Source organism: Aythya marila, assembly GCF_965140915.1.
Source record: "Aythya marila genome assembly, chromosome: 8".
Classification (NCBI taxonomy): domain Eukaryota; kingdom Metazoa; phylum Chordata; class Aves; order Anseriformes; family Anatidae; genus Aythya; species Aythya marila.
In genome coordinates this window covers 21924846-21950866 of record NC_139049.1, presented here as the reverse complement: position 1 = coordinate 21950866, position 26021 = coordinate 21924846, and the positions used below count along the sequence as shown (strand labels likewise).

At 44.5% G+C, this 26021-nt stretch overlaps 1 protein-coding gene across 1 annotated transcript; it reads right to left on the bottom strand.

The window, feature by feature from the left end:
• Window positions 1–2859: 2859 nt before the first annotated feature.
• On the bottom strand, window positions 2860–25508 carry KDM4A (lysine demethylase 4A). The gene is made up of 22 exons (XM_082765919.1): window positions 25465–25508; window positions 25027–25176; window positions 24730–24905; window positions 23775–23889; window positions 22660–22853; window positions 21409–21458; window positions 21015–21118; window positions 20184–20321; window positions 19032–19282; window positions 18138–18328; window positions 16472–16833; window positions 14606–14726; window positions 13857–14035; window positions 12409–12613; window positions 12064–12140; window positions 11677–11732; window positions 10926–11034; window positions 9791–9979; window positions 8930–9100; window positions 8326–8445; window positions 7623–7715; window positions 2860–6596 (listed from the first exon to the last, which is right to left on the bottom strand). Exons 2-22 carry the CDS (start codon window positions 25159–25161, stop codon window positions 6456–6458), a joined length of 3177 nt encoding a protein of 1058 aa, XP_082622045.1. The 5' UTR covers window positions 25162–25176; window positions 25465–25508; the 3' UTR covers window positions 2860–6455.
• Between the last annotated feature and the right edge of the window lie 513 nt (window positions 25509–26021).

The window sequence follows — 26021 nt, the reverse complement described above, 5'->3', positions numbered from 1 at the left end:
GGGGCAGCACGGGAGCCGGGCTCCTGGGGAAGGCTCCCACACAGCAGGAGGCCAGGCCAGAGCAGGCAGGCGGTGGGGTGGGAGAGCCCCCACGGCTCTGGGTACAGCTTATCTGGAAAAGCCCCGTGCCGAGGCAGAACAGGCGAGGGTTGCAGCGCTGCCTGGGGCTGGCCCATCAGGTGCTGACGTGCCTGGCCCACAGCCCAGCAGCTCGGAGCCACGCAGCTCCCATGAACGTCGCCTTTCTTCTCCCTGCCGCACAGCCCTTGGCAGCCCCTCAGCCTCTCCGGCTGGGGAGGGAGAAGAGCCAAGGTCTGTTTTTCTGTCCCTTTTCCCCTTGCCAGGCCCTTCACAGCGCTGAGGGCCCGAGCTGGGGTCTCCCCTGCTGCCAGGATGAGCAGAGCAGCGCCCTGCTCCACCAGGGATCCAAGCGGGACGCCCTGTGTTACTGCCCTGTGTGCAAGGCAGAATTAAGAGCATCGAGTCCCCTACCAGTCCTCACAGGCACCAGCTGTTACATGGTGTTTGGGAACATCCACCCGGCTGGAAACGAGAAAGCCGGCAAGGACTCACCCCCAGCCCCTTCTCTGGCTGCTGCCACAGCTGCTTCCTTTGTCCTTCCTTCATCCCCAGGCTCTGCTGGGCTGGCCAAGCAATCCTCGTGTCCCTGCTGTGGGGCCGAGCAGCCACACTAAGCCGTGGGGTGTAGGTGCTCATCTCCCCCAGCTCCCCAGCAGCCAGGCAGTGCCATGGCCCACTCCCCCTTTTCCACAGAGCTGGCTGCAAACTAATGGCCCCTCTGCATGCAACCTGCAGCCAGCACCTGAGCCAAAGGATGCTTTGTTCCTTATCCTCACTCCCCAGTTTTTATTTTTTTTGTGTGTAACTGCTTGTGGGTATCAGTAATGAAGTTTGAGTTAAACCCAGCTGTGAAGTTAAGTGTTAAAATGAATGGAAAAGGGACAGGGATACTGTATTCAAGAGCAGCAGCAGCATTTTTGGTACTGTCCGAAAATGACAGCCCTGGCAGCTGAACCAGCTTCAGCACACACTCATAAGCACCTGATCCCCATCTCAGGCTTTGCTGGAGGTCCATGTGCACCTAACTCAGAGATTGTGGACTTGATTTGCAATAGTTCTGGAAGGAGCTTGTTTGTCTAACGTGTACTTGTGTATAACACACCACAGTGCAGCCGAGGGTACTGTTTGGACATGAGGCTGCCTGGCAGAAAGTCTCTAGCCGTGAGGACAGGTTTCTCCTACTGTATACTGAGGACTTCAGCAGGGGTATGAAGACATTCAAGGACACGAGCCATCTGCCTTGCCTAGTCAGCAAGGAGGCAGCTCCTCCCTCAGCCAGCTGCAAGTTGTCTTCATCCACAGATGAATTACTGGGACGCTGGGTCCTCCTGCAGCGTGAGGGGCACGCAGGACAGCGACTCTCTGCCAGCAGCTCAGGTAGAAGAGCACAGACAGCAGGCGTATTTCATTTCTCACTTGCATTGTGTACTGAAGGTGTTCCCAGAACTATGCAGAAGTGAGAATTTTTCTTAAAAACAGAATTGCAGGCTAAGGAGACCTCTTTTCAGGCTCTCCTACCTCCTCCTTTTTGTCTACACACATTCTGTACCATTTTAATCCTTTTCCAGTACCCTCCCACACATTTCCTTCCTTCTCTAGGTGCTGTCAGAACAGTTTTGACTTCAGCATGGCCACATTACTCATGCTGCAGCAAGGAGGCTGTGGCAATATTCATGCATGGATCTGCCTCAAAGATAGCAATCGGGTGCATGTTTCCCATTCCTCTGCAGACCAGGCTGGTGTGGTCAAAGGAAACCTACTGATACACCTACCTCAGCTATGCTCATTACTGAAACCAAACAGCAACACATCTATCCCACCTCAAGCATAGCACTCTTTACTCATCTGAGTGAAAAACCTGAAGCTGTTGAACAGCTCTAACAGCGATGCGAAGAAATGAAGAATGATGATGGGAAAGAGAAAAAAGGTTCATTTTCACTTCTAGCAATACCTCATGTTGTTCAGTCAAACCTAAAATACATAGGTTAGTGTAAAGCGTGGAGTAAGTCAGACTTAAAGGTTCCATGCAATGTCTACAAATTGTCAGGGAAAAGGAGATGTTAACATTTTCCCCAACTAGAAAAGCTGCCTTCAGGAATATCTGGCATTTTAGACTTCAAAGGTATGGGCTGAATCACAGCATCACCTAGGTTGGAAGAGACCTCCAAGATCACCGAGTCCAACCTCTGACCTAACACTAACCAATCCTCCACTAAACCATATCTCTAAGCTCTACATCTAAACATCTTTTAAAGACATCCAGGGACTGTGACTCAACCACTTCCCTGGGCAGAGAGTAGTAATACAATGAATAAGCAATTTATTCAAGGTCACTCAGTGTGTCATTAACAAAAATCCCTGACCTAAAGTAGAAGAATCTCCTTTCCCCGACAGACAGTTTAGCAGGTGAAATTCAGGAGTCAACACTAAGCAAAGAACAGAGCTACGTGACTCTGCATCCAGGTAAGATTTTCTGATGACTGCTACTCTGGCACTGCTCCTCTCGGCTACAGAGCGAACCTAAGGCAACTCAGCTCTTAATGCTGCTGTCTCAGGTCTGTACTTGAGTCAGGAAGGATCCGTGGTTCCATCCTTGCTCTGGTTTAAGGGCTGTGCTCCACTCAGTCCTTAAGTAAAAGAACTGCTCGGCATCTCTGAAAGGCACCTGAGAAATTACTGGATAAGCATTAAGATGGGTATTGGAAAAGAGTAACGCTAACAGAACTATTAGAAACATGATGAGAATTTCCAAGTTACATTGCTTTAAGGTTTTAAATTAGTCTAGAGATCACCCATTTTGAGATTAGATTTATTACTTGTTCAAATTGAAAACAAAATACAGGCTACCAGAGTCTTACTTTCATCCCATGGTTGCATTTAAAAAAAACCAACAAACAAGCACAACTGCAGACATGTCAGACAACAGGAGCCCAGTTAGAGAATGGAAGAACAGAGATGCGTGGAAGCCTTCCGATACGCGATCAGTCAGAGGGCCACACTCCTCAAACAGTGCAGAATCAGTCCAGCCCCAGCTCAAAACACTGGGAAGAGAGCAGGGGCAAGCAGACCAGATTCTGCTTCTGACAGTACTGTCTCTGGTCACCTGAGAGGTCTTCTGATGGAGAAAGGCCTCCTGGAAGGCCAGCCACAGGCAGAAGAAACATTACTGCAATCAGGTGCTTTAGAAAGAATACAGTCACCTTTTTAAACCTTATAAAAAATTACCTCTGGCTTGCCAAGCTCATCCTGAACAAGGGCAAACCATGATTCATTTATACTAAAAATGCTTTTTATGGGTCCAACCTGAACCAGTCACAGATGGAAGCTTCATGAAAAGTGAAGTGAGGAGGTCTACTGCCTGCAGCATCACGTGTAATGGACCCAACGAAGGGCCGTGAGAGCTCCCAGGGGGCATACCGAGCAGGATTTCCTACTGAACGCTTTGAAGAAGCCCCTGACTAGCAGATACTCCGGCAGCACCTTGCCCTGACTGGAATGATGCTGTAACATCGATAAACACACACCTAAAAAACAAGCCACTTAAAAAATTGTTATCAGTCAAGATCAAACTTCAGGTAACTAAAAGCAAATGTACCTTTGAGACAGCTGCTCTATAAAGAGCTTTTATTGCTACCTGTTATGCTTCAAGCCATAAACCCAATGTTTTTTTGACAAGTCAAATAATACAGATCCCCACCCCCGAACATCAGGATCAGCAATTTGAAGTTCACAGACAGGAGCCAAAACGCAGTTCAACCACTGCACTAGGATAAAGTATGTTCACATTTGAACGATGCAGCACAAGAACTGACATGAAACTCAGAAAGGCCCTTTGTCGCGGAGTGCAGGATGGCAGCGGTCTCCAGCACAGTGCAGCCAGCTGACAAGAGCAAAGTCTGGAGCCCACAGAAAACGCAGCAGAACAAAGCTCCTGCTCCAGAAGAAGTACTAGGCATAGAAGCTCTTGGCTCAATACTCCTAGAGGTGGGTAGCAAAACCTGCTGCAGTTTAACAGCAACACTCCAAACAACTCCAGCTGTGTTGTCCTAGGCTATCTGTTTAGGATGAAGCTGTTTAGAGCTAGGTGTTTGTAGCACAGGTAGCACGTGGCACCCAAAGGTGCGGCTGAGTTATATGGCGGTTTGAGGAGAAAGCCTGCACACAGGCCTCTTTTTCCCTGGAGGGAGAATGGCAGATGGCAAAAGGAATACATTTCTCAGTAATATGCAGGTAGTGTTCAGCCTACGTGAAGTTAATACCGTATCTTAAGATATGCTGAAGGAACAGAGGCAAGTTTGTTAAGAACCTGCCAGCTCTTCTCCACATTCGCTAATAGCACATCGCTTCAGAGAGGCTTAGGTATAGGCTATGATGCCAAAGTGCAATTCTGCTTCCATTGCATAGACCAGAGTACCCACAGCTACTAGACTCTGGCCTTCATAGATCCTAGTTTTATCAACTATCCCCCATTCATCAGAAAATGATTTAATACCCTGAGACCAGGAGTTTTGGACATTAACAAAAAAAATACACAAAGGAAAGCCACTGTCTCCTTTCAGAATCTGTTTAAGCCTTCCAATACTGATGAACAAGATACTCCACCACAAAAATGAGACAGAGGAACTCCATGAAAAATTGTGGTTGTGCAAATCTTTGCTACTCATATCAGCCTCCTGACCCTAGAAAAATGTAGGGATGAGGAAGATTTTCTTTATAAAAGTTGTAGTTTATTTCTTTTCTGGTCAAGAGTTGTATCACTACACAATACTACATTTTATTGCTAATCACAAATTGATGCACCGGGGTTTCAGAATAGTTTGGTTTATAGCGTTCCTACGTAACAAAAGGAAAAAAGTTACAAATCCAGACTTTGCAGACACTTTGCTATGTCCCTATAGAAGCAGGGATGCATTAGGTCTGTTTCACTAGAAAATTCTCCTCTCAAACTGTTTCTGGAGAACATTACCTTAGTTTTCTCCAGCAGGAAAGTCACCCCATCGTCCCATGCAAAAGGAAGGTGGCCAATCTGCTTCACAGCCTACAATCCCTTTCCTACAGAACGGGAAAGGAACGTGTATTTACACGGCTCCTGCTGTGGTGTGTTAATGCTTAAGTTACTAGGAGCACGCTGGCACATCTTTGAGGTACACCTACTACCCAGCTTAACTCAACTTCCTGTTGCTGAGGTAGCAAGTCCTCTCCAACGCAACCGAGATGTGCCCTACTTACGCTCTGTAAAAATGCTGTGGTAACCTTTGCTAGACTGCAACGTGGCAGCACTCCTCCCTCAGAAGAGCACTGCACAGCTCTTCAGTAATACATCCAGTTCAGCGCATGCTTGATCTCTCACAGACCCAAATTCAGCTGTTGTAAGCAAAAGCCTGTGGCCACACGAAGGGCAGTGCTGCCACAGAAGAGGTACCGCACTGCCTCAGGTACCGCTGCCTGTCATACCCAATACTGCGATGCTTGGATTTGAAGAAGGAAGAGTTAGAACTCTGTCCCGTTGGTCATTATTGCCTTAGTGGGAGTGGGAAGAAACTTAAAAGAAAATCTTTGGGAACTGAGTGTCTATTGGGAGCTGTATGCTTATTCTTGTTAGAAGGCTGCACTGTGCAGGGCTCCAGACAGATTTTTTTTTTGATACTGAGGCACATACAGTTAAACTTATGAGTAAGTCAAAACAAGCATCAGAACAAAAATATTAACTGGAGGGTTAAATAATTTGTCCAACAGGATTCAATTTCACATTTCACCTGTTCACAGAAGCACCTCCTGTCTGCTTGGATCTGAACAGCCTACAGCTCAACCCTCAGAAAGGAGGTGCTGAGAAACAAGAGCCTGAAGCTGCTTGCAACAAAAAAAAAAAGATGGATATAAATATAAAAAGAGGTTCAATGTCAAGCACCAGTAATACTGCCTGCTCAAGCCCAGGTGTGGCCACCAGGGAGACTCCCAAGATCAGGAATATTATTCAGATAAAACAATAGACTTTGTACTATTCTGCAGCTGCCAAGATTTCTGGCTAAAACTCCCAGAAGAGTTTGCCACCTGTCATATTGTCTCTAATAGAAAAAGCAAGACTGCTCGACGAGATGAAAGCAGCACCCCCTTCAAGCTGGCTTATTCAGTAAGGACCCAACTTCAGACCAGGAGTCTGCAGGCATCAGCTTCAGCAAATGGGATCTGTTTCACTACTGAACAGCTGCCTTTCAGCTACTGCAGAGCATCAGCTTTTTAGCTTCCTTAGAAAAAAACAAAACAAAACAAAACAAAAAACCCTGGATTTGAAGCATCCAAATATGGCCTGTTGTACTGGAGCCTTTAAATCCTTGGGGAAAGTGGGCATCTTCTTCCTCTGCCACAGGCAGTGCTTACTCCATGATGGCCCGGTACAATGCGGGTTCAATGTAATCTTCCCGGTAGCGTGAATTGATCACTCTTTGTCTCTTCCTCTCTTGTCTGACCTCCTTCTCTGCAAAGATCTCTGTGAAGCGCATATCTGAAGCTATTGACTAAAAGAAAAAGCAGAATTAGCTGCCAGAACAGAGATCAAATCCCTGCCTACATATCCTCTTTTTGTATGAAAGGAGCAGGATGGGACACCTGGCAACATTCAGACTTCTTTGAAAACTGACCTCTTGGGTTTCTGTACAAGAAAAATATTTAGGAAATTGGATTTAAAAATCTGGAGGTAAGTTGAAGTGAGCTGTAATCAGAAACCTAAAGAATCACAGCTTTCAAATTTAACTGAGTAGCTAATTGAGTTTCAACTTGTACAGCAATCTAGTACACTGTGTGCCTTATGTAGCAGGCAGGTTTAAATAGCTGGTGACAGGAGTCAGCTATTTCACATGCTCTTTGTTAAACCTCCAAAATCCTGTGTGCCTGCAGTAGGTGTGCAGGACCATGCTGTAAAGCAAGACACCTATCCCATTGTCCTGAGTTGTAACTTTCACAGCTGGAAGCATAAAGCAACAGAACAGGGACCCAGAGAGGCTGCAGAATCTCCAGCCTTGGAGATCATCAAAACTTGGCTAAAGAGAGACCTGAGTAAGTCTGCCCCACTTCAAAATTTAACCTGGTTTGAACAGGTGATTGGAGCAAAGACCTGCAGGGGTCCTTTTCCACCAGGATTACTTTGCAATTAAAAATAAATAAATATGTCCAGCTTTCTTATTGCCACCCTACAAAGAGGTTTCCAGAACAAAGGATAAGAGGAACTTCACTGCTCTTTGCAATGGAAATACCTGATGAAGCTTACAAATACATGCACAGAGGGGGCAGTAACACATGCTGTCTCAGATAGTGACTCTGTGCTACAAATTCCCATTATTTGCAGAAGAAGGAAAAGGAGAAGAATGAGACTCTCTCCCTCCCTTCCCTCCTTTCGTAACCAAATCAAAACAATAAAGCTACCTAACAATTAAGGAGGGTATCAAATTATAAAACTTTGCTGCTGTGCACGTAGCTTGCTGTTCAAGAACAAATCAAGTAAGCATTAAATTCTTTAGTAGATGTTTACACCCTGTTTTACCTACCAGCCTTGACTTGACTCTCTTAGGAAGCTCCTCGTCCAGAGTGTACACATCATCCCTTTTCACCATCAGCTGAGACCCATCTTCAAATTCCACCTAAAAGAACAAGGGAAGTTGTTCTGTCAGAAGTCTTAGAAATTAGAAGACTTCCACAGCTACCCTTGCTTTCTCTTCCCTGCAGAAACCTTCCCATGAAATAACCTTCTACCGATTGGATTTTACATGATACACATGGAGGTATGCACATGAGAACAGACTTGAACCTCACCCAATCCCATGACAGCAAAAGTAGCCAAGTACATTTTGGGATATTCTTGTAACCCCTGACGAGACAGTCTAGCTGGTCACTTGAATATATTGCTTTAATATCCACTCTATTGGAAGTGTGAAGGCAAGATGCACTAAGCAGCAAGAACAAAATTAAACTTCTTTTAGAAATAGATTAAGTTTCAGGAACTGAGTCAGCTGCTGAAAAGACCGGTACTTTTCAGAAGCTGAGACTTCCAGGCATGTAGCCAGATACAAGCAGAGCTGCAGGCAATCACTGCTTTGCTGTTAACTCCAGCAACTCTCATTGTTGAAAACACGGAGCAACTTCCTCTCAAGCATTTAAGCATGACCATACTATAACTCTGCCAGCTTTGAAAACAGCCCTATTTGAATCATCAGGTTGCCGTGAACAGTAAGTTTTCAGACAATTCTGTACCTGGTACATCTGGATGGCGTGTGATGCGACGAACTTGGCTCCATAAACCTGTCCATCTGTCCATCTGACCTGCACAACTTCACCTTCAGCAGGAGGACCTAACTGAAGGCAGTCTCGACTCTGCAGCATAAAGGAGGAAGATGGGAGAGAAGCAGAAGGGTAAGCAGCTTCCTTATGTGAAGACACAAACAGGGGAATCCATCCCACTCACATCAGGGACATCGCACAGCACTCCATTATTAACCCCATTTTAGGGATTGAGAAACATCTATGTCACCTGTACTTGAATCCTGACCGTGTGCCCAATTTCAAAGTACTTCACGCAGGAATAGCAAGAAAGTACTAGCGAGTTTTCATTGACTCCCCACTGTTAAGCAGCTAAAGATTAGCTGCACTCCATTACACCTGTCCTTCCGCTAACCTCACTTAACCTAAGTCAGCCTCATGTAACACCCTTCACACTGTCTTGCAGCACATCTCAGCCATAACATGCCCTAGGTATGGGACACCTAATAAATTCCATCATCAACCTGCTCTGGAGCAGCAGGAATTGACTCTCATCATGTGCCCTCTATTGGAGCCAGTCGCCTACTGCATAACATACCACAATGTCTTCTGGATACAGGTTGTCGCTGAAGGAGCCATCATCAAAGTTGACCTCATAGAAAGTCTCCTTTGCAAGGCTGACCACTTCACACTGATAGAAGCGACCATTCTTGTGCTTGCTGATGACTATCTGTCCAGGTGACAGATCTTGGAGTGCAGCCTTCGCTCGCTGAGAAGAGAAAAGCACATTTTAAACACAATGACACAAAGAATGTGTTGAGGCACACAGCTCTGGTGCTGGCAAACAAGGAAGCAAAGTATTTTAGCTCAGGTGAGTAACTATACTAAAGACACGACCAGCAGCATTTTTGGGAAAGTTCTACCTCTAGTATTTCAAATGCTTAAAACTCAATCTGTTAGCTACAGCTGTCCAATCCTAATGCAAGCTACTTAGTAAATTAAAGTTTCATTTTTCAGAGCAACGCAAGGCCTTTACAGTCAATATTCTCTAATAGACTGCGGTGGTTTTGATGGCTAAAAGGGCTATATGGGAACTTTGTAAACTAATCAATCACTTAAGCATGAAATTCTACGACAACTCATGCAGCCTTCTGGAGACCCAGAACTAATGGTTGCACATTAAATATCATGGCACGAAAACACTATTATTCCTCATTACAACAGCCACAGGAGGAGTGTAGTACTCTGTCCTCCTGGGCTGCAAACTAAAATACAATAAAGGACCTAAGATCACTCAGAACAGCAGCAAGACTGAGATCAGAATCCAAGACCAGTATCATTAGAATGTTTTAAAAGAGTCAAGCCTTCAGTGAAGTTTTAACAGAATTACTCAATCTAAAACTTCTCATTCCCTCCAAGATACTGCTGTTCAAATCCTGGGAGTCCCACACCTACTTACCTCTGCCTGAGATGGGATCTTATGCCTGAAGCAGGTAATGAAGACAACAAATGGCCAGTCATCAGGCTGCATCATGACTCCTGCTGCTTGGGCACAGCTAACATGAAAGGACGTGGGACACCGACCATGGGAGCACTGTACACAGCAACCTGCGATTCTCTTTCTTCGTTTTTTGCAGAAGATGCATTTCTGTGGATAGGAAGCTAAAGGTTACTGTTTGTTGCAATAGTTTTCACTCACAAAAAAAAAGTCTGGTCTAAGTATCTGATGCTGTACCCTTTATTGTAAGAGAGCATTGCTAATTTTGCTAATTTTTGATGAAAAGAAACAGAAGGCTAACACCTCTGGTTCATAACAAGGCAAGAATTCATACATTTAGGTAATCCCAAAGATGAAAATACACATTAAAATATCTACTATCTCAACATGCACAATACATGTGACTCAAAAGACTCAACCACCAGGAGATGATGGATTTATCATTTATATATATATATATATATAAAAATAAAATATATAAAATAATATATTTTATAATACTCCTAAGTCAACAGGGTCTTTCAGTACCTGGCTATTAAGCTTACATAAAACAAGCACAAGAAATTAGCAGCTAGAATACACAGCACTGAATGAATCTTGGGGAAAGCACTACAAGGATGTCTTCTTTTAGCTACTAAGGCTGCACTTGAACCGGTTAACAGAAGGTAAGCTAAACAAGTAGTTAATTACACTAAAGGAAAAGCTTCACCAAATTCAGAATCATGACTTAGTTCCAGCACATTTTTTGGAAAATACTTTTGGACATTACATGCTTAGGACACAAAAGAGTTACTCCTGTAGACTTCTCTAGTGGATAGCCCCATTGCAGTAAGACATGATTCTGACTTCAGGAGTTGTTTAAACCTGAAACAAGTATAGTACTCATGTCAAATGCTAAAAAGTAAAGCGAGCCTTCGGGGAGCATCAGTAACCACTAGATCAAGCAGGTATCTTTCTAATAAGAGTTTATATTTCCTCTGATCTCTATTGTACACAAACAGCTGCATATTCTCTCCTTCCAGACCAATACTTTCAGAATTAGCAAGATGAACAACAACAAAGGAAACCCCAGAAGTGCAGCACAGGTGCTTCTTACCAGTCTGAAACGTTGCAGTGGGATTTTGCCAACATCTACAGGACTGCGCTCTGCGATGTTCACAAATTTTGCCTCCAGTACAGCTACAGCACACATTACATGAACCCATCTGTCAGGACAGAAGAGAAGTAAAAAAAAGGTGAATACACGCTAGGTCAACATATGATGCTTTGGAGTTTAAGTATACATAGTTCTGATTAAGCTAGCCACATTAACCTAGTTTCTGCTTGATCACAAAGGCTGAGAACTAGCAGTGTCATCTGCCTTCCTACTACTAGCAAAAGGGCAGGTATGGGGCAAAACAAGACTTCTTCATACTTTCAATCAGATTTAACAGAAGAGCAATTTAGTGTGATTTATGCTCCATCACCACAACACATTTCATGGAGAAATCGAAATCTTCTTTGAGAAGGTACCAAGAGATTTTATCTCATCAGGAACCTTATTTTCATGTCGTGTGTTCCACCTCTGCACCTTGTGCTTATAAAACACAAAGCAATTAACAGCTGCTGTCAACAGAAACAGTACCGTATTACCTGGAGAGGTGACGATTGCTGCAGGCAATGTGGAAACAATAAACACACTTCAACATACGTTCCCTCCTGTCCCAGTAACACAAAGTGTGAAAAGTGTTGCTGGTCACTCCATTACACCAAATGCCAGCATTTGCTTTACTAGCCTAGCCTCATCTACTTAGGAATTGAGCTGCTCCCTGAAGACAAGAAGAAAAAAAAAAGGCTGGAATACTCACTTGTCATCATTGGCTCTCTGCAGTGCTCCTCCTCGTAATGAACACAAACAGCAATCCTGTCACAAGGAAGAAACTGGCTGAAAGAGTGAAGTCCATAGCAATGCACTTGATCACAACTACCTCCTCAAAACGCGCATCCAGAGGAAAAAAAAAGTTTCACTGTCAGAAGAGAGCTAAATGTCTTGGCCAGCTCAGCCCTTTGGCTCTCAAAAGGTGCTGCCCTGAGGGCAACAGATAAATATTCTCTAAACACTCACGAACATTCTCTAAAATTGCCTTCTTTTCACAGGAGAGAATAACAAACTTTTAACACTATGGAAATGAACTTTCTAGCAAGTTCCCAAATATACCACATTCCTCATAAGATTCTTAAGGATGGAACTTTACCTCTTCTAAGGCATTTTCTGTGCACCTGGAGCACATCCAGTCTTCAGTGGCCTTGTCAGGGGGTACACCGTAACAACCTAGGACAGACACATTTCAGATAAGAGCTTACCTATGATCAGACCCATTCCCCTAGGGTCCCGAAGTAAGGCAGCAGTTAAAATCAGTAAGCCTAGAAATAATGGTGTATATTGCAAGTTGTTCATGCAGTCAGCTCCATATTTCAACAGCCACTGCAAATATACACCAGTCAGATAATGGCTGAACTTGTAGATTAACAGAGGCTTACTAGGAAGCACAGACTTAACACAAAACACTACATTTAGGGTTAAGTCGGGATGCACTCACTTGCGTGAACGCAAACTTGGCAGTTCCTGCAGGTGATGAGTACGCTGGTTCCATCTTCCTCTAAGTAGGGGGTTGAAAGATTGAGATCAGTGCTGCAGCCAGTTGTAGTGAAGCACATCTCAGGAATCAGGGGTTTGGTTCGGATCTTCCCATCCGTGGCACCTGGAGTTACTCCAGAGCTTTGACTGTTGCCTCCACACTCTGCCTGTAACAGATAGGTATTTTTCTTCTTCACAAAGGAAGGAGGAGTATTTGTCTGGCATTTTGCTCCAATCTTTCATGTGAATGAGTAAGGGAAGTGAGTTCCCAGATTTGCTACAAAATACATTTGAACAAAAACCATAACCACAGCTCAATTCTTGGTGCAGTCCCTCCTTGCAGCCTGATGTAGACAGACACCTGAAAACTGCAGCTGGAGTTTTCTGCTTAATAGCATTTAGAAGTGAAGAAGCTAACAGAACTTAAGTTATCTCAGTTTGTTAACTTTATACAATGCCAGCAGTAGTGGAAACTCAGTAATTATACAGCTTCCATGTAGAAGCTCCAGTCCTAACAAGAACCTCCTATCAGGCAGAAATAGCAAGGTCAAACAGAAACTATGGTCTTGGGTTTTCATGGAAATTAGGAATGACATGCAATATAAAACCTGAAAAAAAATTTAGGTCTTTATTTCCAAAATTATAGTAAAAATGTTTCTACAGCCACCGTAATTGTATGGTGATCTCAAATAAATCAAATAATCTTAGCTCATAAAATGGGAAGGGATGAGCTATCATTAAGTTGCAGGCAGCACATGCTAGCAGACAACTGCTGAGCTACTACTTAGCTCAGACATAAAAAGTTCAGTGTGGGATTTCTACCTAAGCATTTAGCCAACGTGCTAATGGGGTGTGCAACCTCTTCTCAATCCGTGCATTGCTACAGCTGCACTTTGCTAAAGCACATTTACATGTCATAGCTACATGTACTGTTGATGTGGATATACTCAAAAAAGACTATCTATTTCTATCTGTCATCTGCAAACATGATCTTAGCTCATTTTACTTTAAAGAAATGTTCTCCTTGCTAGCTCCCCAAAGACCATGTGCTAGATATAAGTGGACTTAAAGCGGTTTTTTAAAAAGCGCAAAAGTGGAAGTCTCACTCTGGAAAAACGGAATGGATTTTGTAATCGATTCCAGCAGCATTCAAGCTCCATTCTGTGGTACTAGCAAAAACCACAGAACATAAAAGCTTCTGTTGAACAGAAGACTGAGTCCCTGGGAACCCGCAGACAGTCCATCAGAGGTGTGGTGAGGTTCACCAGGTTGTGCTCTCCTGGAACAATTCTCTGGAAAGGCTGCAACACTGATATAGCTTTTATTAAGTAGTGATGCCCAAACTGACAATCACGGTAGAAACTTACTCAGGCACCTCTACTGTAACACTAACAGACCTGGACTACATACCTGGTATGTCTGGAAGAGCATACAAACAGCACAGTAAGGAGACTGCTGAGCCATGGTCCGGTTGTATTCTTTTTCAGCCTCAAAATTTGGTGGCCGATTCTGCCACAGCTGGCTAAGTGGCTTGGCCCAAGCTTCTGTCTCTTCAGCTTCTTCTTCAGGAGTCAGTTGCTCCGATGCCTCTGCAACAAGAGATCATTAGTCAGTGGTTATGTACCTTTTCATAGATACCATTCTTGCAAGTAAAACTAAATAAGGCAAGACATTATGAACAGAGATGACAAAGACTGCCACAAATAAAGTTTACAGAACGGTGATGGGAGTCAGTAACCTAGTCTCATTTTTAAGCAGCTTCTACTAACCAAGCAACAGATCAAGACGGGCTTATTGGACAAGAACAGCATCAGCCCCAGAGCACATCAAGACTAAGGCTGTCAGCCAAAGACTCTATGTATTTAAAGAAAATATATAAATATTTGCAACAATTACTGAAATGCTCTAAGGCTGACTCTGAAAGAAAAAAGTAGTACCAGAGTCTGCTGCATAACAGAGTTGTACATTTCCAGAGAATTGAGCAGGAAAGAAAGAAGACACCATTCAAGAGGAAATTTTAATGATGCAAACACAAGAAGGTGACAAGCACCTTGTCTGGGATGCACAGCTGTAGCTTGCTGACTGCAGTGAAGAATGCCATACACCGCCCACACAAGCTGTGGCCCATTCTACAGCTTCCCAAAGAGCACAGGGCTTACCGTCATCACTAATGCAGTCTTTAACCAAGAGCGGGTGATGGCGGGGGAGCTTGCTCAATGGCTGGCGACGACCCTTGGATTTCTTACTCTCCTTCATTGATCTGATGTACTCCTTTGCTGCCTGCACAAGGAGAAACAATTCAGTAGTCGTTAGCATGTGTACTTTTGACCTTTTAAAAAAATATGTTTTGAACTTATGTGATTTTATTTCTAACAAACGAACTTGAGATGTAAACTTAGCCAACCTTTTAACAACGAACTGCTTGCAGCACTTCTGCTAAGAAAAACTACATAGCAAAACTCAGTTTATGTTGGTTGTTCAATTCTGTAAGAGCTCTGTTGAGCCACTTAGAGACTTAGCACAGGACCCAGTGTCCAGTGCATTAAGTCTACTTATACAAGAATGGCATAAAAGATAGAAACAAACAAACAAAAAAATGAATGGTTCAACTTTGAAGGGCCACAGTATGTCTCAAGCATTCTGAAAAAATAATGAGTTGGTATGTCAACTTTGACATTTCAAGTTAAAAAAAAAAGATAGAGCTCACTGGCATCTCAAACTAAGGGCCTTATTTTAAACGGAAGGAAGCTTTCACCTCATCTTCTTATTACTTGCACTGGTGTCTTCCCAGACAGACTGGAAGGAGGAGACTACAACAATTGTTACTTCCTCTACCTTTAGCCTAATGTAAAAACAAGTGACACACACTGACAAAATTACTACTAACCTGACAAGCAAAGCCATAAAGGCAATGATTTAAACAGCCCGGTTACAGTAAGTCTCTCAGTAGGATAAGAAACACCCTTTGAATCTCTCATTCCTTTAAAAGCAGAAGTAAATCTTAGATTAAATGTGTCTTTCATCTTTGTAAATTTTTTAAATATACAACAAGACAGAAGAGAGCATAACATCTCTGATCCCCTACACAGAACTAGCTACTAAAATTCTCAGAAACAAATATGCTTTTCTTCAAATGGAAATAGTATTCCCAGTTACCACCTAATGGAAAATTTGTTTTGAAATACACCATACTGGGAAAAGCCATCAACACCCATTTAAAATTTCTTCTTTTCCCTGTATGGAGCACGCAATGGAGACATCACCATCAGTAGCACAGTATCTTCAGTTTAAATATACATGAGAACTCAAGCTCATTTTCAGCTTTATCAACACATTTGTTCAGCTGCTGCTCCATTTCTGCAATTCCTGAATTTTGAAGATCCAACCATTGTCAGCCTCCCACTACTTCAGCACAGGCTTACAAAGGGAGACAAAGTTATTTGAGAAAACAGCAACAGGTAAGATGTTAATTACAACCTTCTTTTGGATTGTCTAACCAAGGATTCATTAAACATTCAAATTTATGTTTTCCCCAACCAGTAATTTTTTGTTCCATTATTTCTTTCTACAAAAAGGACAGCGATGTGCACATGTATGTTGTTTTATAACAACATCAAACAAAACGTCCTCATAATAAAGGGCTGGACTGAACTAGATTTACTTTAGGTACAAACAGGCGTCTGTAGCCACAGAAGGACCTGCTGGATGAGCCTGTAACACTACCATCTCGAAACCACCAAGCTACACATTCGCTTAAAGCACCTGAATAATTTAGAGAAGTTCTCAAAACAGGGGATCTCCTTGTTTTCTAGATGAGGAAAGAGAGTAGGACGTTAATCTTAATTTTTCTGTTGTTGTTGTTCAGCAAATCCTATTGGTGTTAAAACCAGATTATTGACTAAGCAACTTGCTACCAAAACAGCAATGAAATGGAAATGTAATCTGCACAGAGAGAAGTTGTGGCACTGTAAGTCCACGACCACGTAACGCAGCCCTTAAGCTTGCCGTACTCACGCCATTCGTACCTCTGCCAGTTCTTGTTCATTCATGCTGGCAGTAGCACTGGTTTTCTTTCCTGAAGTCTGTTCACTGTCAGATCCACTGGCATCCCCTTTAGCGTAGCTATGGACTGTAAGCACCCCAGCTGGCCCAGGTACAGTTCTTTTTGGCAACAGATCAGTCGATTCAGAGTCTGAAGAACCAGAATATGCTGGCGAGCCAGGCTGAACGCTGCAAGTTGCACTCTGCTTCGAAGTCGGCAAAACTGAAGTAGAATTTGAAGCATGCGAAATGGAGAGGTCCAACGCAGCTGCTTCTTGCTCTTCCTCTTCTTCCTCCTCAAGCTTCACAGCTTTCAGTTCTTCAAATTTGGCTAAGCCCCCACAATCTAGAAGAAAGGATACATTGACTCTTTCTAAAAAAGTCTGGGCAGCAGAGAGAACAGCCTGCAACCACTTGCACAAAGTCAACCAGGAAAGCAGACTACTAGACAAGAAAGAAATGTGGCAAAGTCATGTAAACAGATCATTAATTCAAACACCTATAAAATCATGGTTGCCTTGGAGAGAGAGAATAGAAGCATCTGCTCATTGCATTTTACATTACAGGAAGCAGGGTACATCAAACAAAACTAGCAGAAGGTGGGTTTAAAATAAACAGGAGATGATCCCTTACACAGTGTAGCTAGACAGTGCAACTCCTGGCCACGTGAGGCTGTGGGTAAGAGCTTACAAGGGTTCAAGGGAGACTTAACACAAGGAGGAGAGAAAACCCACAAACCAGTAGAGGATCATTAATTACAAGTTCCAAACATCTGGAAAGCAGAATACAAAAGAGGCATCATGTACATATTTACCCTCCTCTTATATTGTTCCATAGGCACCTCAATCCGTCCTTAAAAGCAAAGATAACTGGTCCAGTACAAGCCACATTAACTTCCTCTAGCATACTGATTACAAAATTACTACGAAAACATCCATACAGCACAGCAGAGCCATGCTACCAGGCAGCCTGCTTATGCTTTACTAAGCAATTGTACAATTACTTACTGAACAGGTCACACTGTACAACAGTGCTATACAGAGGACCTTACACTGCTAAGGTATCGAATAAACTTCAGTATGTCAGCAGACAAAATAAAACCAGAAGTCAAAAGCCAGAAACACCCATTTCTTAAGCAAGTCTCTTGCAATACTTCCTTTTAGTTCAGCTGAAAACCAACATCCGCATGAACTACCTGTGTTCAAGCACATACAGGACGGCTGCCTACATGTGCTCTTCCCCTACATATAAGTATTTTTACCATGTAATTCTCACTGGGCTGTTATCCATATACAGGCTACAAAAGCCTGCAACTCAAACTGTGTTTATTTACTTAAAGTGATGACTACTCAACAGCGTCAGCCACATCTAACCAAGGGGCACAACCCAAAACTGTTTTAGCTCTACTCTCTGGTCTCAAAAATTAGACGCCAATATGCCAATATCTCAAGTCTCATGACAGTAAGTTTCTGACATGCTTTCCATGGCTCTGACAAATTAGTGTCTGCTTTTTTTTTTTTTTTTTTTTGACATGACAACATTCTATCATTTTGCCTTCTATGAGACAGCACTGCAGACTCAGATCTAGCAGCTTTTTCTCTGAAGATTAATATCCTGTCCTCCAGTGCCAGGATAAAGCTTGACAGTTACCTGAAAGCTTGCGCCCTTGTTCACCCTGCTGCCCAGCTTCACTTGTGGGTATCTCACAAGGCTGTGCCGTGTCTGCTTCATCCTGCGCAGAGCTCAGCTCCTCCTTGGGGAAGGCCTCACTCTCACTCACTTCCTGAGGTACTTCCAGGCAGACTCTGTGCCTTTTGGTTCCAATGCGATGCTTCGGCACGCTGCAAAGAGAAATTCACACCAGGTTACCAAACACATCATCAGTTTGCTGCACTTATGTCTGGACACACAGTATACATCCTGGTCTGGGTCACGTTTTATGATACAGCATCTGGCAAGCTAAATAGTTTCCGAGTTATTCTGAAGTGCTTCCTTTTCCTTTATAGGAGCAGAACCGGTATTCCTCAGCACCTGTTAACTGCCTAGTAGGCACCTGTTAACAGTGTAGTATGTTCTAGCCAGACATTCTTTACCTTCAAAACAAAATAAAAGAACAAAGATTTAGGAGTACTAGCTGATGCTGGTTGAAAAACCTAAAGCAATTTGCCTGTCACACACCAATGTTGCAACTTGGAGTACTGATACTACTGGACTTTGCTAGCAAGTACCATCTCATGATCCCAATACACCACCTTTTTCTTCTGACCTCCAAATGTATAGTAAACACTTCCAATACAGACACCTGTCCAAAGATGAACCATCTTCCAAGCTAGTGCATTTCTCATGTATAACAGGATATCATAACTTGGATTAAAACAGTAAAAAGAGTATAAAAATAAGGAACAAACCCTACTCCCAAGAGAAAAAAAAACAGTCTATTGCTAACTCCAACTGCTATTGTTTTACAAAATAGCAAACAAATTGCAGCAGGATCCAACTGCTAATAACTGTAACAGAAAAGCAGAGAACTATGTACAGCACTACCTTTTTGTCTCATCCCCGTCCACCTCCTCTTTACACGTTTCTCCTGTTTCCATTTCCTCAGCATACTGCTTCCCACTCTTGACTTTTTGCATAAGATCCCCTTTAAGGAACTCTGCTGCTTCTGGTGTTGGAAGAGTATGGTCAATGACAGTCACGTCCTTCCCGGCCTTCCAGAGCTTGTAACGATCCGGCTGGTACTTCCTCACAAACACGTCCATGGAGATCTTCACCATGTCCTTCCGGCACGAGCACTGGAATCACAGAAAAAAATTCAAGTAAGGCTACAGCTCAACAGTTTTACTCTGCACTCCTACATCACTTCGCTTTCAGGAGATTAAATGAAGAAAAAAAAAAATCCCATTTTCATGTATGTAAGCCTCAGAACAGTCCCTCTCTCATGAAATCAAATCAGCATGTATTAAGCTACTCACTAAAAACTGGGCAGAAAAGTCAGCAAAAACAAAACAGAAAAGATGCTACCACAGTAACTAAGAAAGAAAGCTCACCAACTATGTAAATAACATAGTTGCTGGTAGAAGCTGACAGCCTTAAAAATCCATGGGCTCATGCAAGAACAGCCAGCAAAAACAGACTGTAACGAGGAAGCTGGAGCCATACAAAGTCTGGGCCTAACCACAGCAGAGGCTCCCCTTATCTGGTTATAGTTAAAATCAGTGTTTGAAAGCATTCACTTCAATGGAACTTTTGAAAACGTAATCCATGTTTGTAAGGCACCTCCTACAGGGATATAATATTGTCCAGTCTAAAGGTTCATTGATAAATGACTTAAGTTAATGAAGCCATACTCGAAGCTGAACAGTCAATAAACAATGGTTAAAATATCAGACAAAATACTGACGAGTCCTGACCACCAAGCACACCCTTTGATCTTCGGAAAGATGCTAGTCAGCCTCCTGCTCTTCTCTGAAGCCTCACTTGATCTACACAAGGTGAAAAAAAAAACAACAAGCCTTTCTGCTAAAGAAAGATATGAGGCTGACTGGACAACGTTACCTGCTCAGGAAGCAAACATCACATCTTAAACTGAACAAAGCACTGAATTCACTTCCTTAGAACAAACATCAGGGGCTTAAAGAGGAGCAAGGCATCAGGCACTGTACTCAGCTTATCTGTATGCAACAGACCACTTACCAGTACAGACTGCTTCCCATACTCAATCCACCGAAGAGTAGCAAAGTTGGTAGATTCAGCACAGTTAAATCCATGATTGAAGCCAGCATGATAACTATAAGGAAAAGTTATCATGAACTCTCCAGCTTCCTGCGTCACCTAGGAGGCAATTGAGACACCGCACTGTTATTCACAGCTTAAGAGTCAACTCTGTGGGTCTGAATAAAAGCAGCTTCTGTACCCCGCACGCAACATATCTGAAACCCCTACCCACACACAGTAATTGGAGTTACTTGCTGCAATGGACAGACTTCATACTTGTCTTCATTGCTCTCTTACTTAAATATTTGTTCACTAGAAGGCAACACTCAACAGTTTTTACTAAAACACGACAGAACTGATCAAAATAGCACGGAAGTAGCTATACACGTGAAATACTCTGCGATAAGGCACCTGGAATTCATAGAGATCCTCATGTGTATTTGCTGCCATTTGGCTGAAGAGTATCCAACATCAACTAAAATTTCTATCCACACACACCTCAGAAACTTATTGCTGTTCTCACTCAAGTACAACTCTCGGTCAACTCCTTTTCAACACATCCCCACCGCCTAGCAAAGGTTCATGCAACCCTTCAGCTGCCCCTGCAGGTGTAACAGTACTTCTGAGTAAGAACTCAAAGACTAGACTACATTTATACTGCTATATAAATGGAGGTACAGTGGGAAAGGATTGCTGTATGTCCTCCCTGTTCCTATCTTCCTCTCTAAGCACCTGGTATTGGCTGCTGTTCGAGATGAGACAGAGGTGCATGAACCTTTTGACTGTGTAACTGTGACTACTTTTCTACACCTTATCAAACGGGATCCCGTATTTCTTCAGAATTGATGGAGAGATCAGGGTCATCTTGTGACGGAGAAATGCTTCACAGCTCTGGGCACTTCCCGGAAAGAATCCTGTTTAAATTAAAGGCAAAGAATTATGTTATTGTTCTGCTGTGAATTGAATTATTTTTTCAATAACTTTTACTAAAAGTTATTGTCTGACCAGTATTTTTCCCTAGGCCTAGATGTATGGGCCACCTTGTTAGAAGTGCACTAGCTTGCATTCTGAAGAAAAAGAACAACAACTGGAGGTGTCCTTAAGAGATGCCCATTTGAAAGAGAGTAAGACCACACACAGATGGATCTTCCCTCAGCTACAACCTTCCAGCTCTAACAACCAGTAGTAAGAATTGCGTGATTACCTTTGGCAAGTCTCTCCAGCCGCTTCCCATGCTCTGGAGGGATAGAGTACCTGCAAGTCGTAAGAACAACTCTGCTAAGTTCAAGTGACATGACAGAATCTCAAAGTTTGACTGGAAACCATAACAGGGCATCAAGGCATGAATTACTGTTTTTTTTTCTTTTAAAACATACCTCCATCTCCACGCCATCTCTTTCAGAGAGAGATGACACAGAGAAAGACAGAAAATGGAATTGTATCTCTTAGCAGCTCAGTCCAAGGCTGGACTAAATCAGGTGTGATGCCGCATCCTCAACAGGCACAGTTTGCAGCGTGCTTGTTAGCACTATGTCTCTCTCTGTACAACCTTTGTAGGAGTGCCACAAAACTCATAGTTGGTTTCAGTTACTCTAGCCAAACCAACCACTTAGATTTCTTTTGATCTGGGACAGAGCGCTACAACCTTGATGGAGTTCCTTGTTGCGTAAATCAGACCAAAGCATCTGCAAAGTTAACTTTTTCCACTTACTACTGTAAAAGAAGCAATAGCCAAAAGGTTTAAACTGACTCAATTATTCTGCTTATTCCCATGCTATTGCCACTGCATGGGGTTGTTCGCTGGTCACATGGCGCTAGCTATTATTTCTGACTTCAAAGTTGCATTAAAAGGCAGCCAAAAATACTAGTTTCCAACAAAATTGCCATGGAAACAATTGTTGAAGTTGCTTGAGAAATTCATTTGTGAACAGAAGGGAATGATTCACTCTTAAAATGCAACCCATACTACAGAAAAATTCAGAAATCTCCCCTAAAAAGAATCATGAAAGCTCTGACGCTGGGCAAACCGTCTAGCAAAATCCACTAGCCTGCTTTTATATCTATGATGAACAGCTACATTTCAAAGTCCGTCAAAAATTGTGACTGCACGATGACAGGCTTAATACCTCTGTATGGCCATTTTACAGCTCAGAAAATTTTAAGTAAGTTTGCCAGGTTCTAGACCTATCACACCAGATTCTGTCCACCTGACATTATAATTCTGGAGAACTCTTTGCATCACAACAGCAAAGAGATTTTCTAAAGGTAACCAAAAAATTCTACAGAGGCCACGTACTGGTTTTAAATTCCTTACAGGTTTCTAATGCTCTTTTCATCAGATCCAACTGCACTGCGAGATAGAAGGCACAGTAATTCCTTTACTCAACTCTGGTAACTTCACCACTTTGACTCTGATATTTTATGGTATTCTTTTCCTACATCTAGGAAACCTTACCATGACTTGGGTTCCCCAAAATGCAAGTAATTAATACTGTAGAGATCCATGTCTTCAGTATGCCATGCAAACGAAGTTTTCCACATGCCAAAATAGAGGTAAGGAGTATTCACTCCTTCGATGGTTATGCCACTTTCATTCTCCACGATGTCCAGGATTGTGTTCAGTCTGCCAATATTCCACGCATCTACGTGCTGCAGAACAGAAGTCTCGTGTTAAACGGGCATTACAAAGAACAGGGCCACACAACTAAGTCAACAGTCACAAAAAGTTATCAGATGCTTGTGATCAAACAGCACCTCAAGACAAGTCATTTACCGGCATAGTTGAAATCATAAGCTAGCTGACCTAAAACAAGCTTCCCATGGTGTTACCTTCCATACTGATTGCTTACCAAACACTTTTATGCAGAAAAAGAACTTAACAGCTGACACAGTATGGATTAGGAAACAGTCATGAAGCTACAGACTTCGCCCATTAGAGAACAATAGTGCAAGCTTGAGCTGATGTTCTAAGAGATGGCAGACAACCTTCTTGAACAGAAACAATTTGCATCCTGAACTCTTTTTGTTTTTTGAAGTGAATTAGAATTTGGGAAACTAGCCACCAGAATACATGCCCTTTTCATATGTTTATCATCCTAACACACAGTGGCTACAGGGCTGTCACACAAAAATAAATGCACTAACGGATACTGGATACCGAAGTGTTCACTGATGAACACTACTCACGACAAAGCACCCTACGTCAAACAAGAGTTACGTGACAGTGGTTCTTTAATTTTAGAAGTCACTGAGTACACTTACTAAGTGTACAGTTAAGTGCTAACACTAACATTTACTAAGTGTTACAGTTCATAAGTGTTTACAGTTGAATACTCACAGAGGTTCCCTAGAACACTACCTCTAGTAGCCTTTTTAATCTATCTGGTTTAAACGGCAAGCGTATCACAAAAATACAGCTTATTGTGCTCTTTCTTACTCAGAAGCTTGGCCTCTGCAAAGACTATCATTAACTCTTTGTGAAAGTTAGAGTCAAATGCTTCATAAGCTTTTACGGAATGCAACACAACACATCTAGAAATAACAGCTACTGGAAAACCAAAACTGTCCTACCTTCTCATACAGCGTGCCATTAACATCAGCACCGTAGATGGGGGCATTGAACGTAAGGTTCTTCCAGTACTTTCGTTCGAGGTCTTCAAAGTCCGTGTAGCGGGGCGTGCAGTACCTGAAAAAAAACAAACAACCAAACAAAAGACTTTGCAGTTTGATACTTGAGGAGTTTAAAACAATGTTCTCCACCACGGAAGGAATCAAAAGCTACAGGAAAAACACCTAACGCACATTATCAGCCAGACCCCCGCCCCTCCCAGAACAGCAACCACAGCTGAGACTTGGAAACCAAGGATCACAAAGAAAACAGCCCTCCCTTTTTCCTAGTTTACTTTCGTTTTTGCTCAGTGCGCTTTTCTCAGCTCAGAATAATTTCACTTTCTACTCCTTGCTACTTAGTGAAGAGGGATGCATTTGAAACCGGAAACGGTACAGAGGCCAACTTTACAAAAACAAAAGTGAAGCGTGAAAGGAAAATCCCTAATTCCCAGACTCACCTGCTCGTGAACTGGTCAAGCACGCTCAGTTTACCAACAAAACACTCGTTTGCTCTGTCCATACCTGCTTAATACGTACCGGCCTCTTTGTTCACAGCCGAGGGGCTAAAGTTACACTGACACATAGTGAACGCAGACGCATCTTCTAGACTATTACACATATAGCATTTAAGTAGGTTTCGGAGAATTGCTCTATTAGAGGCAGACCCTCAAAGCTATTGACGTGCTCTACTCTCGGAAGACAAGATCAGCTCGGGCAGGCAGACGGCAGCTCGCTGTGTCCCTGCCACTCCTCAGCAGTCATGGCAAAGGTTTGTTTTTCGGAAAAGAGCTTTCCCAACCCACGGCCGCTCCACGCCCCTGAGCGCGGCTCCGGCAGCGGGGGGCAGGCAGGGGAGGCCGAGGGGAGGCCGAGGGGAGGCTGGGGGCAGGGGGGAGCCCCCCCGGCCCAGACCTACTTGTCGCTGTTGGCGATCCGTCGGAACTCGCGCACCGTCATGGCCTTCTTCTGGATGTTGTACTGCGTGAAGAGGCCCGACTGCCCCGTCACCACCTGCTGGATGGGCGCCGGGATCACCAGCTCGTCGATGTCGTCGTAGCACCGCCGCGGCCTCCACTCCTTGGGGGGCACGATCTGAGGGGGGGGGGGAGGGGAGGGAAGGGGACACCGTGAGGAGCACAAAGGGGCCTGGGGGGGGAGGGGGGGCACACACACAGGGCCCGCAGGCCCCGGGGGGAGGCTGAGGGGGCCCCACCTTGGCCAGCCCGGCGCGGTGCGCTCCCTGCGCCTCCACGTAGGCGATGTAGCGGCTGAAGTCGCGGAACTGCTCCATGCTGGGCCGGAACGTCATGATCCGCGCGGGGTTGGGGCCCTCCAGCTCCGAGGCCATGGTGCCGGGCGGCCGCTGCACGGCGGGGAGCGGGGCGGGAGGGGGGGGGGAAGGGGCGGGTCAGCCCCGCGGCTCCTCCCCGCTCCCGGCCCCGCCGCCCAGCCAATCGCCGCGGGGTCCGCGCCGGCCCCGGCCGCCCATTGGAGGAGGGCGGCTGTCCGTCAAGCGCGCGGCCTCCCCCCCTCCCCGCTCTCCCCCTCCCCTCCCGGCCCGGCGCGGAGGGATCCCGTTCGCCTCGCGGAGGTGCACTCGCGTCTCGCCCTCTCCCTCCCTCCTCCCCCGGCCCGCTGTATCCCTCCGCACCACGCGCCCAATGAGGCCCCGCAGCACGACGCCGCCGACGCCACCGCGGCCGCTCCCCGCCGCCCCGCCCCGCCCCGCCCTCTCCGCCGCAGCCAATCGGCGCCCCGCTCTCCTTCCGCGGCCAATAGGAATTCGACGTCCCGTCGGGGCCGGCCAGCGAATCGGGAGGCCGGGAGCGGGGCGGTTGCTAGGCGGGCGGGGGCAGGCCCGGAGGCCGTCGCTAGGGGGCGGTTGCTAGGGGAGCCCGCGGCCTACTCGGGGCCCAACGGGGCCGGGCCGGGCCCCGGAGCACCCCCGGCCCCAGAGCGCCCCGGGCTGCCCCGCAGCCCTCCCCTCAGCCCGCCCATGGCACAGCAAAGCCCCACGTTCCCTTATGTTCCTCCTCAGACACGGTTCCTTCGGTGTCACGCCCTGGCAGAAGGGCAGCAATCAGCCTGAATCGGTGGGAGCAGGACTTTCCCTGCTCTCGGACATGAGCTGGGTCAGAACATGAGGGAAAAAAAAAAAAAAGTATTTTTTTTTTATTATTATTTAAATAAAAAGGTCACTCACTGGGA